Below are 18,040 nucleotides of genomic sequence, written 5' to 3'. Positions count from 1 at the left end.
TTAAAATTGATTTTTTTTCTTTCCACAGCATCCGATGTGCAGCTCATTATGTTGTGAATATGCGGTATTTCGACCTCTTCATTATGATCATCATCTCATTGAGTAGCATTTCATTAGCGGCAGAAGATCCGGTTTTCGAAGATTCATACAGTAATAAAATCCTCAATTATTTTGATTATGCTTTCACTGGTGTCTTCACTGTTGAGATGGTTCTAAAGGTGAGGAAAAAATATGTGTGCTTTTACTTTGATAGATTTTTCTATATTAGATCATTATCTTATTAGAAACCAGTTGAACCCAGCAGTACTGTTGCTAGATTTAAGTATATTTACAGATTAAATTAACTTAGTTGAAAGTTTAATATTAATTGTTGTATTTAATTAGATATTTACATAGACATTATTATTTTTGTGTTTTGCATGACATAAGTTATAATTATTGTTGTATGCAGCTTTAAATTCATTGAAGTGTTTTTGCATATACAATACTTTGTGTATTTCTTGATTTTATATATACAATGTGTATTTCTTGATTTTATATATCCAATTCGGATAGATACAAATAAATTTCCTGATTATACTATAGGAGAGCCCATCCATTGGAAATGAATCACATAGAAATTATCCACAAGTATTTCAATCCACATACTTGTAATATTTGACGTAGGGATTAGTTTCATTTCTTAATGAGCAAAATCATCACAATTAATACAAAGCATTAAGAAACTTGAATTTTTTTTAAAAAAATAACATTATGGAACTATATAAAATTTAATCATCACTTTATAAAAGTCAGAATGTAAAAGCACTCGAGCTTTCTTCTACGCACACTCGAAAGTATTTCTTTCCTCATGAAGTTCAGTGTGAAATTTAAATAATAGCAAAACTATAAGTCCAGTAGTTTTTTAATCTATACGGAACATACATACAATGATTGGTTTATACATATATATATAATTATTATAAAATTATATATATATATATATATATATAATTTTATAATATTCCGGATGCAAAAAAAAAAATTTGTCTGAAGTGCAAATAATTGATTTTAATTAAAATTTCGTAGGGTTTTTTCAAAATCTCATACTTTTTCGTCTATATTCGTGTTGCTTTTAATGTTCATTGAGAAATTTAGGTGCATTTGGTGAAAATAAAAGTGACAATTGGCTATTCTATTGATATTATATTATAAAGAATATATTCCAATTTAGTTTTTAAGAATATATTCCAATTATAACGTTAAATAGGTATTGCGCTTGTTTCCCTGTATGTATTTAAATAAATTGACAGAAAACTATCAAGGAAAATTTATGAATATCATTTAATTACTTAACATTTATGCTTATTTTATTCCAATTCATTTGCTCTTTTTTGGACAAAAAAGTAGGTTTTATAGTTTATCTTTTTTCAAGGAATTCAGAATCGGTCTTATTGCATACGCTTTCTATTTGTACAGAATTATTTTTCCTTTTATCTCTTTTATAAATTCCTTTGTTTCCTTTTCTATAATTTTGAAGGATTCTTTATTTGTTCGTTTTTTTTTCCTCGTACTTTGTTTTTCTCTATAATTTCCTTCCTTCGTGTTTGTTTTTTGTTCAATACAGCTTACATTTTCTTTGTAATTGTTATGTAATTTTATCTGCATTTTATTTTGTTTGTAATTGTTTTATGTAATTGTTATGAATAATGCAATCCACTCTTTGTATGTATGTATAGATACAAAATAAATCGAGACCTTTTATATCTTTATACAATTCATTATACCTAGCTTAATTTATAGAAATTATTTATGTGTTTAATATAAAAATCATGGAAAACGAAAACTTAGATTAAATGAAAGCATTGAAGAATCATTCACAAAAAGTTCTATTCGGAATGAACGAAGAAAAAGGTGTATACATTTTAGTTTACAGAACAGTATTACAGCCAATTAAAGTATAGCTAATCACTCAGAATGCTCTATCATTACTCAACATTATAATTTAAAATTAATAAATCAAAAATATAACATCTATTTGTGATAAAATGTAATTCATCAATGTCGTTAACAAGACTGACTAAATTAATCTTATTAATACTTTCAATATTATTAATATAATATCGACTACTTTTGTTGAAATACTTCTTATCAAAACAAGGAGAGGAAATTTAATTTAATTTTGATTTTTAAATATCTTATAGTTATATATGTTTGTTTTCTAATATTTATATGTATATATCTGTTACAAGAAAATTTTAATTATAAAAATTAGTGATTAATTTTTAATAATAGATGTAAAATTAGCAGTTCTTACAATTTGAAATAAATTTATTTTTAATAATGAATGTATTCGCACCTTTTTTATAACAGCAGAAATAAATGGTGAGTGAATCGAACTCGGATCATGTTGTGATCTGAAAAGAATCACCATGCGATTCTTGAGGATTGGTGAGCACAGAGAGTAGAGTGTATAATTGCCTAATTATATATATATATATATATATATATATATATATATATATATATATATATATATACTAAAGTATTAGAATCAAGTTAATAGGAAAAACAAAAATCAAATAAAAATTAAACCAAAAAAATTATTAAAAAAATATTAAAAAAGAATCCGGCCTGAAGACTTTTTCAAGGGTCACCCTCAGGCAGGGATTCAAATAAAGGGATTTTTTCTGTGAGGACATACAGACATAAGTCTAATAATGATTCCTCGTGACCCGAAAATCCCCTGAAATTATGCTCAAGAGATATACCATTTTAACAGAAAGGAAATACAAAATAACAAATTAGAAAAAAATAACCACAAAGTAAAAATACAATAAAAACAATAACAATAAAAACAAAAACAGCATTAAAATTAAAATTAAAATTAAAAACGAAAAGGCCAGAACATACCATCCAACAGTGAAGGAAACTTTAAACAATCGTTTGTGATTTCCTGTTTTAAAAAAAGTTAACGGTAAATTATGTAAACAGAGGTAGGCACCCAGCGCCATCTATTGAGTGATCCAATATGCAAGTAAAGTTCTATTTTTATTTAAGCCAAAAGATTAATCCCAAACCATACCTTGTTTAATTAAAAAATTGACATTACAGTAATTTCTAGGAAAATCATTTTTAATTAAATTTTTAAGGAGGATATTTGATGCTTCAATATAAGAATTTTTATTATTGCAAACCCTTTTGATCCTGTTAACTTGTGAGAAAATTAGATTTTTGAAAATTTTAGAGTTTAGATTGGAATGGTAGTTACATAGTTTTGTTATTTTAAAGTTGAAATCATCCCTTTTATCGTATATACCAACTATGGTTTTATCATTAGCAATTTCGATTTTTAAATTCAGAAAGGTAGCCTCAAGTTGATTTTTATTTGTATCTTTTAGAATTAAATCTTTTGGATAGCAGTTAGTAATAATATTAGTATTGTCGAAGTTAATCAAAAGTAGGTCATCAATATATCTCCACCCGTTTATTAAATTATATTTAATTATTTTTTTCTTATAGTAATGCAGGAAAATATTAGCTAAAGCACTTGAGAAAGCTGTCCCCATTGGAATGCCCTTGACTTGTTTATAAAAATTAATACCATTAAACACGTAATTTTCAGTAATATTAAAATTACATAACTCAAGCCAGTTATTTTTAGGAATGATATTTTCATTTAAATATTCGTCATATATAAAAGTGCAGACCTTTATTAATTTTTCATGAGGTAGATTAGTGTATAAATTTTCGAAATCAAAAGTATTAAGTTTATTAATGTTGTTATCTTTAAGAAAATCCAATACTTCTTTGTTACTAGAAATAATAAAGTTGTCTTCCTTTTTTATTTTGTCCAGGATAATTTTTAAGTATTTAAAGAAATGTTTACCCGTATAGTAATTATAACTACCAGTGCTACAGGTTACGAATCTGAATTTTAATGGATTTTTATGAAATTTAACTGTTGGGAATAAATAAGGATAGTTAAGAGAGCAAGTCTTAGTTTTGGTTTTTTTTGCGAAAGCTAGCATTCTTTTATCTAATTCCTTTTTCCCGGTGTTCTTTAACATATAAGTTGCATTAGAGTTATATTCATTAATTAAAAGTTCTTTATAATAATATTTACAAATTAAACAGAAATTATTTGCTGATTTATCTATTACTGTAATAACAAATTTTTCTTTTAAATTTTTTATTTCATTTTTTAATGTTTTACTAAAATAAATCCCACGTTCTTTAGATCTGTCAAAATCAGTATTCAATTTTATTTTAATTTCCTTTAAAATTCTCACTTTCCATTCCCCGAAACCTTCCGCAGGCCAGTGGTATTTTCTAGGTAATTTGGCAATAAAAACATCCAAATCATTACCAATAGAAATCAAAATTTTGTAATGGTTTATTTTTTCTCTTAATCTAAATTTTGTTCCTCTTCCCATCAAATCTCTTAAAGAGTTGGATTCAATAATTTTTAAATTACCTGTAATAATATGACCTTTATCAATATCTATAAAATCTTTATATTTTTCCTTATTACAGTAACAATCTGTTTTATTTATTTTATCTAAATTTTTGCGATATTAATTATAATTACAAATTTTTTTCTTTAAAGTTGAAGTGTAACTAAACGCTATTGATACAGTAGTTTTATCTGCAAGAAATGCCACTGGCCTGCGGAAGGTTTCGGGAATGGAAAGTGAGAATTTTAAAGGAAATTAAAATAAATTGGTAATGATTTGGATGTTTTTATTGCCAAATTATCTAGAAAATACCACTGGCCTGCGGAAGGTTTCGGGGAATGGAAAGTGAGAATTTTAAAGGAAATTAAAATAAACACTTCAACTTTAAAGAAAAAAATTTGTTATTATAATTACTATAGCAAAAATTTAGATAAAATAAATAAAACAGATTGTTACTGTAACAAGGAAAAATATAAAGATTTTATAGATATTGATAAAGGTCATATTATTACAGGTAATTTAAAAATTATTGAATCCAACTCTTTAAGAGATTTGATGGGAAGAGGAACAAAATTTAGATTAAGAGAAAAAATAAACCATAACAAAATTTTGATTTCTATTGGTAATGATTTGGATGTTTTTATTGCCAAATTATCTAGAAAATACCACTGGCCTGCGGAAGGTTTCGGGGAATGGAAAGTGAGAATTTTAAAGGAAATTAAAATAAAATTGAATACTGATTTTGACAGATCTAAAGAACGTGGGATTTATTTTAGTAAAACATTAAAAAATGAAATAAAAAATTTAAAAGAAAAATTTGTTATTACAGTAATAGATAAATCAGCAAATAATTTCTGTTTAATTTGTAAATATTATTATAAAGAACTTTTAATTAATGAATATAACTCTAATGCAACTTATATGTTAAAGAACACCGGGAAAAAGGAATTAGATAAAAGAATGCTAGCTTTCGCAAAAAAAACCAAAACTAAGACTTGCTCTCTTAACTATCCTTATTTATTCCCAACAGTTAAATTTCATAAAAATCCATTAAAATTCAGATTCGTAACCTGTAGCACTGGTAGTTATAATTACTATACGGGTAAACATTTCTTTAAATACTTAAAAATTATCCTGGACAAAGTAAAAAAGGAAGACAACTTTATTATTTCTAGTAACAAAGAAGTATTGGATTTTCTTAAAGATAACAACATTAATAAACTTAATACTTTTGATTTCGAAAATTTATACACTAATCTACCTCATGAAAAATTAATAAAGGTCTGCACTTTTATATATGACGAATATTTAAATGAAAATATCATTCCTAAAAATAACTGGCTTGAGTTATGTAATTTTAATATTACTGAAAATTACGTGTTTAATGGTATTAATTTTTATAAACAAGTCAAGGGCATTCCAATGGGGACAGCTTTCTCAAGTGCTTTAGCTAATATTTTCCTGCATTACTATGAGAAAAAAATAATTAAATATAATTTAATAAACGGGTGGAGATATATTGATGACCTACTTTTGATTAACTTCGACAATACTAATATTATTACTAAATGCTATCCAAAAGATTTAATTCTAAAAGATACAAATAAAAATCAACTTGAGGCTACCTTTCTGGATTTAAAAATCGAAATTGCTAATGATAAAACAATAGTTGGTATATACGATAAAAGGGATGATTTCAACTTTAAAATAACAAAACTATGTAACTACCATTCCAATCTAAACTCTAAAATTTTCAAAAATCTAATTTTCTCACAAGTTAACAGGATTAAAAGGGTTTGCAATAATAAAAATTCTTATATTGAAGCATCAAATATCCTCCTCAAAAATTTAATTAAAAATGATTTCCCTAGAAATTACTGTAATGTCAATTTTTTAATTAAACAAGGTATGGTTTGGGATTAATCCTTTGGCTTAAATAAAAATAGAACTTTACTTGCATATTGGATCACTCAATAGATGGCGCTGGGTGCCTACCTCTGGTTACATAATTTACCGTTAACTTTTTTAAAAACAGGAAATCACAATCGATTGTTTAAAGTTTCCTTGACTGTTGGATGGTATGTTCTGGCCTTTTCGTTTTTAATTTTAATTTTAATGCTGTTTTTGTTTTTATTGTATTTTTACTTTGTTGTGGTTATTTTTTTCTAATTTGTTATTTTGTATTTCCTTTCTGTTAAAATGGTATATCTCTTGAGCATAATTTCAGGGGATTTTCGGGTCACGAGGAATCATTATTAGACTTATGTCTGTATGTCCTCACAGAAAAAATCCCTTTATTTGAATCCCTGCCTGAGGGTGACCCTTGAAAAAGTCTTCAGGCCGGATTCTTTTTTAATATTTTTTTAATAATTTTTTTGGTTTAATTTTTATTTGATTTTTGTTTTTCCTATTAACTTGATTCTAATACTTTAGTATCAATTCATCTGTGTTTTAGAAGTAGCTGCAATTTCGCTCTCTAAATACTTTGAAGTTCCTTTTTGGTTTTAGTTTAAATAGGTAATAAATTTTAGTTGCGATTTCGAAACTGGTTTGTTTCGTTTTCATTTTAGTTTCGTTTTCAAACTTTTTCTTACTTTATATATATATATATATATAGTGCTAAATTGATGGGTAATTTACAGCTTTGAACACAATAAAGAAGAAACTCTAAACAGTTTTACGCCTTTGGCCTCATATTGCCAAATCAGTCACAATATAAAGTACTTTGATTTAATCATTAGAAATTGTATAGTAATCATAAAACTGAAATCATTACTGGAAACGCTTAATTTTTCTTACTTCTTTGAAAATTCTTGAACACATTACTTTGCAATGGGCCGAGGGGAGAGGGCGCAATATTTTCTAAATCAACTACAAAAATTAAATTACAATTAAATAAATTGAGTCACGCTTCTTATTTCAGGTTGTGGATCAAGGTATTATCTTCCATCCAGGTTCTTATTGTCGAGATCCATGGAATATTTTGGATGCTATAGTTGTGATATGCGCTTTAGTGGCCTTCGCCTTTGCGTAAGTTTTAGAAAAAGATTTTTTTTTTTTTTTTTTTTTTTACAACTTTGGAACTTACTTAGTTTAGTAATTTGAAAGAGACATATTATCAGTTTTAAACTGTTTTTAATATTGTTTTCATAATCAATTGCATCATAGATTTTAATTTTCTTACATAGAATTACTAAAATAACGCCTGCATCAAGGGTAATTCATTAAAACAATTATATAATTTATAAAAGCTGAAATTTGCATTTCATTTAATTAATGAAGAATTTTTTTTATCAAGAAACTAAGATAAAACAAATACAATTATGAAAATAAGTTATTTTTATAAAAGATTATTTTAAAACACAAGAAAATAGAGCAATAACAATGTAATAGATATTGGAAATCGTTTAAATGAAATTCAAGATATCCGTTGTGTACTCAAATTGTGTTATTGCGTCTTATTTAGTGGAAGCAGTACGGGGCAAAATCTCAGTACCATCAAGTCTCTAAGAGTACTGCGAGTGCTGCGGCCGCTCAAGACTATTAAAAGAGTGCCTAAATTGAAGGTAAGGGAATAATTTTTGTACACTTTAATGTCATCTTTTTAAGCGCAGTAAATGAAAATATTTGTTAATGATTCTTAAGAAAAACATTTTTTATTCTCTGCAATTTCATAGCATTATTTTTAAATTCTTTCTTCTCACTGTTTCTTCCTTAATGGTTAGATATGATTATTTACTAACTTCCAAAGCAATTCATCTATTAGAACAAAAATGGGTATACGTACCTAAATAATGCTGAATTTTTCTATAGAAATGCATTTCCAATAAATCTAATCAAAATTGGGATTTTTAATACATCTATAAAATTCCATCTTCAAATTTTGTTTACAAAGCATGAAGAAATATTTTAATGAAGGTTTCATGAGAATAATTAAATAGTTACTTTTTTATTTATTAAAAATTATGTTTCTACTGCGCATGCGCAGCTTTGCTCATGCAAACCATCTTAGTGGAACTTAGAATTTCGTTAATAAGTTGGACTTATTAATACGATTTATTTTGCCTCGTGAATATTGAAAAATGTTTCATTAATATGTTCATTAAAATGTTTTTAAATATTGGTGAAAAACGTGGCTATTTGCTTTTATCGGTTAATGGAGTTTGGAATTCATTGTTCAAAATGACTGTCTTCATATTCCATGCATTGAGTACCTATGTTTTCCACTCAAAATATTCAATTAAATTTTGTAATATTCTTCAAATATTTTTAATAAATTATAAAAAGCTTAGCCTCTTGCGTTTTTTTTTAAATCGGTTGGAACAATCTCTACTTTTCTAGAAGTTACTTAATAGTTGTGACAATGTTTTGGGTCTAATCTATAGATTTCTACAATTTAAATTGTGAATGCCTAGATTTAAGATGACCTACTTTCCTCTAGTGAATAAAATATGAAACATTAGTTCACTAGTGAATAACATATATACGTTAGTGAAACATTTCCCTTTCTCAGAACCACTTTCTGACATATATTAACAGTGCAAGAGTGAATACAAGAGCATTTTGCACTCTGATTTCATCAACTGCTACTTTGCATCAATATCCATTTCCACGGACTGTGTAGGCGAAATTCTTTTCCGTCTAAATCTTTTTCAAAAACATTTGCATGCTTTATTAAAATATTTCACCATTTTATAAAAATGAATTTTTGTATCCCTTATAGCGTTTAAAATATCACCTAGCTTTTAAAAAAAATGTTTGATTCTGGACGTGTGTGTATTTCATCTGCAAGATATTGATGAAATCTTTTATAATTATAATCAGTTAAAATATACGCAGTTAGGAAAAGAGGAAAACTGTAAAAAATTTATTTCATTCGGAGTTTTATACTCTTTGGAGTCCTTGGAGACTCTTTGGGGAATTCATTTAAAAGAATTTAAAGAAATATTTTATAATTATTATCATTTAAAATAAAAACAGTTAGAAAAAGGTAAAAAATTGTGAAAAAAAACTTCTTTCATTCTGAATTTTATGCACTTTAATGTCCTAGAATGATTCGTTTCGTGTATTTTATTTTGTTCAAAAATTAATTTCGATTTTTTTTTCTCCTCTTTTCTGCAGGCTGTATTTGATTGTGTAGTGACATCCTTAAAAAATGTTGTCAACATACTCATCGTGTACATCCTTTTTCAATTCATCTTCGCTGTTGTTGCTGTTCAGTTATTCAGCGGAAAGTTTTTTTATTGCACTGATGATTCGAAGCTTCGGCCAGAAGAGTGCGAGTAAGTAAACTCTCATCACAAATTCTCCGCTTTTCAATCGTACTCTCCCTGATTTGAATGTTTCATCGCTCAAAATTAAAACTTACGAGCTGATTTATTTACAATTTTTGCTTCATTCTAACTTTTTTACTGAATCAAGTGTCCACGTTTTAAAGATTAATCCCTAACATAAAGTTAATATACAAATGACAGAAAATAAAATAAGTATTTAGATTCCTTTTTTTCCCGCTGATTGAAGCCAAAATTTGGCATAGAGCTACAATTTTAATCATAATTAGAAAATCTCGTTTTAAATTTCACTTATTTAAGTCATTGCGGTTGTGAGTTATTGTGTTCATATCAATACAAAAATACAATCCGGCAGCCTTTTGACGATTTTGCTCAAACTTTGATGCGCATCTGTATTTTATATCATAAGGCTGTGTACAAAATTTTATATATCTGTTCTTTACATCTTGTTACTTTTACATTCACTTGTACTTGAACACTCGGACAGACATATTTCTTCTTAATGCAATTTATTCATAATTTGATAGAAAATAAAAAATATAATATGCTAAATTTATACTAAATTTAATCCCATCCATAAAATCCCTATGCTAAATTTTAAACGGACCGAGATAACCTGGTTGATAGGGCATTGGACTCGCATCCCTTAGGTTGTGAGTTTGCACCCCGCCGGTCGAAGACTCCCCTCATGTATGATGGCTGGCGCATGTATAAATCTACTGTGGTCACAAAGTCCTCCATGGCGAGAATACCACTGGGGATACTGGTTCAGAGGAGTACGTTCTCTGATTCAGGTCTAAATTGCGATCTGTGGATGAGTGAAAGAAATGCATGAACTCCACTCAGTAAAAAGGGTTGTGATGCGTGAGCAGCTAAGTCGTACTCTTGTCCCTAGTTGGCGCTACTGTAAAAACAAAAGACGCTCACTCGGCTTAAATCGCTGGCAGATAAATGTCAGCGGGCTTGTAAAGTGTCATAAGTCACAACACACACACAAATTTTAAACATATTTATATGAAAGCGATTTCGAGTTATCTTGTAGTCATAGAAGATAGATGGACAATTTTTAAAATATGTTTTCAACTCTCAAGGAGGTCTAAAATGAGGAGATGCATCAAAATTTCGAATTTTAATGTTTGACGATTACAGTGTTTTCTCTTTGTATGCTTTGCAAACGAAAATGATATAATCAATATTCCAGCATACATAAAAAATTGAGAAACTTCAACTGAGTTACTCTCTTACTAATATATTCTCTAAATATCAGTATTTCATATAAATTAATAAAGTATGCGCAAAGATATTGTTAGATTTATTGATCAGACTTTCATAAAAAAAGTTTACAAAAAGATGACACCAAAAGCATCTGCATTCTATTAAAAAATACTCTTTCATAATCAAAATAAGTTTTGGAGTGATTAGTTCTTAATTTTATTTTTTAATTCTAAGAGTAGCTTTATTTTTTTAATGTGAATAATTTTTATCACACTATTTTGGGGGGAATGGTGAAAAACTTAAGTCTCTATAAACAAAGAGAGTGAAAGAGTCAGTTTTCATAAAAAAGCATTATCATCATTTCAATCATCATCAAGTTTGGCGATTTTAGGTGTTGGCTTCATTATCGCTGCCTCATTTGTTCAAGATTCAGGATTCACTTATAGGATTTATTCATATATTGTCCTTAGGCAATTCCAACATTAACAGGTCCGTTCATATTATTCGCTAGTTCCTAAAACTGAATACAAATCAATAAAAATTTAAAAATTCTTCATTCACTGAGTAACAATGATGTAGGTTTTATTTAACAAACGACATTAAATTATGAAACGCAATGTTTGAAAAAAGGTCTTTGCAAAATAGTTTTTTGAATTCAGGAATTCTTACATTTAAAGCTAATTCATATAAGCTTGCTAAAAGCAAACAATGCTACTAATATTTTTGGAATTCCTTTTGATTTTATGAACTATTTATCGGAAAGATGATCCAAAGAAACAAATATTTTGTTAAGGTCTTGTAACTAAAGTTACAAATTGTAAATTGAGTGTCATTTTTTTTATTAAAATGCAAAAAAAAATCTAAATCCTATAATGAAATTTTAAATTCTCTGAACAGGAATTTAAGTTTTGTAATTTTGAACTGTGTTCAAGTGGCAAGAGAGCCTAAATCTATATCTCAACTCCAGATTTTCCCATCACAATTATAGTCCTTTTTAAATTGATCTATTTTTCCGAATTTAATATTCCCTCATCTATACTTCCTGGCAAGGTATTCATATTCATTATTGGAAATATAGGTTTAAGTAGATTCCTCATAACGAATTATATGTAGATTCCGTATAAGCATCTAATTATTAACCGGTCGCCGCTTTATTTCCGAGTAGCCTTGAGTGAGATTCAAATATACAATAAACAAAGCATATAAATAATACGGCTAAAATACCTGCAACAATTTAAATTAAAGAAATACAATTTAAGAGAAGCATAAATATCTGAATCCTTAATGATTTAATTGAAATTGATCACAATTAATAATCCCTGTAAACAGCTGATCGCCAAAGGCAGCTAGAAAATAAAAAAGTTAATCCTTTATTATTACTAGATCTTTTTGTAACCTCTAATTATTTTCCTTTCAGGGGTGAGTTTCTAGTTTTCCAAGGGGACGATAAGCCTCCCGAGGTAGACAAGAGGGAATGGTTGCATCGGTCATTTCATTACGATAATGTGATGGCAGCCATGCTGACATTGTTTGCTGTGCAAACGGGCGAGGGTTGGCCAGAGTAAGTGCCGCTCCCTTGTTAATTGTGCCTTCGAATATTATCTTGTGATTGATGGACGCTTTTCCATTCCAGGGTTCTTCAAAACTCGATGGACTCTACGTACGTGGACTACGGTCCTCTACCGAGGTTTCGAATCGAAATGGCTATATTCTACGTTGTGTTTTTTGTGGTGTTTCCATTTTTCTTCGTTAATATATTCGTGGCCTTGATCATTATCACCTTTCAAGAGCAAGGAGAGAAAGAGCTTGAAGAGGGGGATTTAGATAAAAATCAGGTAAAGCTCTCTCTAGTTCCTTATTATCAACATTAATTTTCAATTCATGAAAAGCTGAAAACAACAAGTTCGGTAGAAGAATTCATAACAGATTTTTTAAATTTTCATTTTAAAACATATTTTTTTCATATCATATTGGCAAACTGGGGAAACTGTTTAAGCAACTCCAGTTATTGCACTGTATGAAATGCAAAGTAACTGACAACGTACGTTTAAAGAGGAAATGCACACTTTTAGCAATTTTAGTAACAGATTTTATTATTGACGCTTACATGCTTGACATAATTTTAATAAAATAAATGAGTGAATTAGAATGTTAATCAATATATGATTACTGATGAAAGATCATTCTTTCATGATTAACCCATTAATTGCCAATTTTTAAAAAATTTTTCGCCGGATAAGTTATACAATTTTGCTCATGTTATATTCGCAAATTAGGAAATCAGTTTAAGCATTGTACTCATTCTAGTTATTGTACTGAATGAATGTTTGGCAACTGAAAATGTTTACTTAAAAATGAAATGAACATTTTAACAGTATTATTGACAGCTTTTATTATTGCTGCTTACATGCTTGACATAATTTTAATAAAATAAATGAGTGAATTAGAATGTTAATCAATGTATGATTACTGATGAAAGATCATTCTTTCATGATTAACCCATTAATTGCCAATTTTTTAAAAATTTTTCGCCGGATAAGTTATACAATTTTGCTCATGTTATATTCGCAAATTAGGAAATCAGTTTAAGCATTGTACTCATTCTAGTTATTGTACTGAATGAATGTTTGGCAACTGAAAATGTTTACTTAAAAATGAAATGAACATTTTAACAGTATTATTGATAGCTTTTATTATTGCTGCTTACATGCTTGACATAATTTTAATAAAATAAATGAGTGAATTAGAATGTTAATCAATATATGATTACTGATGAAAGATCATTCTTTCATGATTAACCCATTAATTGCCAATTTTTAAAAAATTTTTCGCCGGATAAGTTATACAATTTTGCTCATGTTATATTCGCAAATTAGGAAATCAGTTTAAGCATTGTACTCATTCTAGTTATTGTACTGAATGAATGTTTGGCAACTGAAAATGTTTACTTAAAAATGAAATGAACATTTTAACAGTATTATTGATAGCTTTTATTATTGCTGCTTACATGCTTGACATAATTTTAATAAAATAAATGAGTGAATTAGAATGTTAATCAATATATGATTACTGATGAAAGATCATTCTTTCATGATTAACCCATTAATTGCCAATTTTTAAAAAATTTTTCGCCGGATAAGTTATACAATTTTGCTCATGTTATATTCGCAAATTAGGAAATCAGTTTAAGCATTGTACTCATTCTAGTTATTGTACTGAATGAATGTTTGGCAACTGAAAATGTTTACTTAAAAATGAAATGAACATTTTAACAGTATTATTGACAGCTTTTATTATTGCTGCTTACATGCTTGACATAATTTTAATAAAATAAATGAGTGAATTAGAATGTTAATCAATATATGATTACTGATGAAAGATCATTCTTTTATGATTAACCCATTAATTGCCAATTTTTAAAAAATTTTTCGCCGGATAAGTTATACAATTTTGCTCATGTTATATTCGCAAATTAGGAAATCAGTTTAAGCATTGTACTCATTCTAGTTATTGTACTGAATGAATGTTTGGCAACTGAAAATGTTTACTTAAAAATGAAATGAACATTTTAACAGTATTATTGATAGCTTTTATTATTGCTGCTTACATGCTTGACATAATTTTACTAAAATAAATGAGTGAATTAGAATGTTAATCAATATATGATTACTGATAAAAGATATAATTCTTTCATTATTAACCCATTAATTGGCAATTTTTTTTGAAATTTTGTACCGTATAAATTATATATATGCACAAAAAGTTGCATTACAATATAATTATATTCGAATTATGTTTTATTTTGAAATTATTAGATGTTTTTGAAAAGGGGTAACGTTATAAAATGACCAATAACATCATTTCGAGGAAAAACAAAATATTGTGTAAGTAACCTCTAAATGACACATTTATGTACAGTTTTCATTACAATATAAAAACCAAACCAAAAGTATAATGCTTCAAACAGAACAATGTTATTCACTTCCAACTTACCGACGAATTTCAAATTTTTTCGCTTGTTGTAAAGAAACGAAGCACTGAATACTCCCTTCCTGCTACACACAATATTGAGCGATTAAATGAAACTAAATATATACTTATAGATAGATTGAAACTAAACTGCCAGGTCACTTTTGGTAAATTGTCATTTCTTGATGCCGATTTACGAGTGGTGTACGTAAAATTCCAAAAATCCCCGATTGGAGATCATGACAGCTAATGGTATACATTACATTTAAAATACATTGGTTAACTAAATTGTTAATTACATTGGTTAAAATACATTGGTTAAATACATTGGCTAAAATACATTGTTTAGTATTATATTTAAAATACAAATATTAATACGACCAATAAAAATTTCATTCACTGTCTAACAATTCTTTGACCTGTTTTTCATTAGCTGCCAATTGTAGCAGCTAATGAGTTAATATTACATTGAAAATACAAATATTAATTAAACCCATAAAAATTGCATTGATCTACTAATAGCTATTCGACCTTCTATTCATTGTTGTTGTTGTCGTTGCAGAAATCATGCATAGATTTTGCCATACAAGCACGACCACTACAAAGGTTCATGCCCCAGAACAAAACTAGTGTTCAGTATAAAATTTGGAAAATTGTAGTTTCTACTCCTTTTGAATATTTTATTATGGTGCTAATTGTGCTCAATACATTACTTTTGATGATGAAGGTAAGTGCTGCTCCGTTAACAAACCTTGATATGCAGTTTTAAAATACACAAACCTTTACATTAATTTTTACTTAAAGCACTGCTTTTGTAAAATTTTGAAAAATGTTTCTTAGTGATATTTCTAAAATTTCAAAAAAAAATTGATATATGTGAAATTTATAATTTGTATAGTTTGTATGCATATTTGTAATAATTTTGTATTCTATAATTTTTTTAATTTATTTTTTAGTTCAGTATTCATCTGAATTGTTAGGATTCTCAGTCCATCTCAGAAATACAAGTTTAAGAATTAATTTCACAAAAATAAATTTTATTATAAAAATTCTTTAACTGATCTAATTTTTTTAAGTCTGTTAAGAATATATCTAAATAATCTGGTGTATTCTTAAAAGTTTAATTTGTCAGATTTTTAAATAACTGTTCCGACTATTTTTATGTTAGTAAATATGTATGCCATTTATTCAGTTCATTCTATAAATTAAGATGTATGTTTCTTTGTTAATAATCTTTGATTCTTTTTACTGTTTAAAAAATAGTAAGTTATCTCTTTTGCTATTTTCATTACATATTGATTCATGTTATAATTTGAAAAAAGGTTTTTTTTCTTTTTATAAAAACACTTAGCAACTTTATAATGTATTTGAAAAAAGAATGAAAAATTCTATATTAAAGACAGAATGAGTAATGGAATACAAATCTGTAATAGAATATTAAAAAGCTTATATTCAGTAAAACTTTAAATAAATATTTAAAAGTTTAATTGCAAATTAAATAAATACAGCCTCATTATAATAAAAACTTTTTCATAATTTCTTTTCAATTATTTTTTATATATAGTAGTTTTGTTTAATTTGTTTAATAAACCTTTGTGGTAAATAATTGCTTTGAAGCTTTTTTAAGATCAAAGAATTATTTCGTTAATATATTTAAATTTTTATTAGTTGAACTAAAGCCATGAAAAAACTTTAATTAACATATATTCGATGAATGTTGCAGTAGTTTGTAGCTATCAACTAAATGAAAATTTTAATCCCTTTTATAACTACAAGTTTATACTTATAAGTTTTTGAAAACTTTTTCTAAGTAATTAATTCATTAAATTTACATGGTAATAAACAAAATTTAAAAAGATGTTATTGGACAAAGTATTTATTTAATATTAAATTGACTACAATTGCAATTCGTTGAAATAGTTCCTTAACGTTTTTTCATTTTCAGAAATTTAATTTCATTTCCAATTCATATACTTGATGAAATCTGAATGTATATATTGTATGTGAAAATAATTTAGAAGAAAAATGTGTACAAAAATTGTGAACAGCTGTATTGTCAATCTTGTGTGTATGTGTGTGCATGGTGTCCGAAGTTCTCTGCATGTGAACGAAGAAGAATAGTGAAGTCGTTCGATATTTAACATTCCAATCATGGAATCGAGCATCTGCTATCAATACATTTGTGGTTGATTTTTCTTGATTGTACTTTTTTTTTGTTATGGAAAAAAGTATTTTTGAGATTGTGAATGCTACCAAAGTCGTAAAATAGTGGTTTGGATTCCTCGGCTTCTATTAGTTTCAAGTGTGCAACTTTTCTGAACTCTGATTTTCTGTAATAAAATGACATTTGTCTTTTTTACAAAAAAAGAAATTGTAATGTTCATACACTGCCATAGCACTAATAGACATTCTGCATGTTTTATTCCAAATAAATAGTGTTAACTTATTATCAGAAAATTAAAGTTTATTAGATAAACTAGACATTGCATGTTAACTTTTTGTATCTATTTAAATTACTTGAAGATTATTACTTTTGCATATAACTTAAAATATATTTAAGCAGTTTCATTTTATTCAGTTCGTATTAAAGCAAAGGACTCCGAAGTCACCATTAGATATTAATTAGAGTTGATTACTTTTAGAATAAATACAACTCATACTTAAAATTTATAAATTTAAAAATTTATTCTATACTAAAAACTATTTTTAAGTTTAGAAGAAATAAAGAAAAAACGCGTTATCAAGATAAAATATTCATGTAAAAATAATTCTTTTTAATCTTAATTCTTTAGGTATACAAGCCTTCATTGTATAATATATTAGATATACTATATTTATTATATAGAATTCTGTTTTAGCTATGCATGTTAAATCTTTCGAATAAGTTTAATATTTTTTTTAAATTCAAGATAAACTATTATTCTGCATCATAAACAAAGGACTCCGAAGTCTCCACTTTAAATGAACAACAGATAAATTCTTTTAGGTAATCTTTTTCAATTGGTTATTTCTTAAAATATTACTAGTTAAAATTAAAATACTAGCTAAATTATCACAAATAATTTCCCCCCAAAACTAAGCATTAAAATGCGAACGTTATTGGTTCGTTGTAAAATGTCTATTACCATG

At 27.0% G+C, this 18,040-nt stretch overlaps 1 protein-coding gene across 10 annotated transcripts in view; it reads left to right on the top strand.

The window, feature by feature from the left end:
• LOC129984378 (voltage-dependent calcium channel type A subunit alpha-1-like) overlaps window positions 1–18,040 on the top strand; it is a 391,421-nt gene that overhangs the window by 306,172 nt on the left and 67,209 nt on the right. For all 10 annotated transcript variants that reach the window (XM_056094255.1, XM_056094253.1, XM_056094248.1 and 7 more), the window contains exons 24-30: window positions 29–218; window positions 7,360–7,466; window positions 7,903–8,002; window positions 9,558–9,718; window positions 12,360–12,503; window positions 12,576–12,777; window positions 15,474–15,638. In XM_056094255.1, coding sequence (XP_055950230.1) covers window positions 29–218; window positions 7,360–7,466; window positions 7,903–8,002; window positions 9,558–9,718; window positions 12,360–12,503; window positions 12,576–12,777; window positions 15,474–15,638 — 1,069 coding nt within the window. The remainder of the gene's footprint in view (window positions 1–28; window positions 219–7,359; window positions 7,467–7,902; window positions 8,003–9,557; window positions 9,719–12,359; window positions 12,504–12,575; window positions 12,778–15,473; window positions 15,639–18,040) is intronic.

The sequence above is a fragment of the Argiope bruennichi genome, chromosome 9 (genome assembly GCF_947563725.1).
Source record: "Argiope bruennichi chromosome 9, qqArgBrue1.1, whole genome shotgun sequence".
In the NCBI taxonomy this organism is placed as follows: Eukaryota; Metazoa; Arthropoda; class Arachnida; order Araneae; family Araneidae; genus Argiope; species Argiope bruennichi.
Note: the sequence above shows the minus strand (reverse complement) of the source record. Positions and strands in the feature narration are given on the sequence as shown.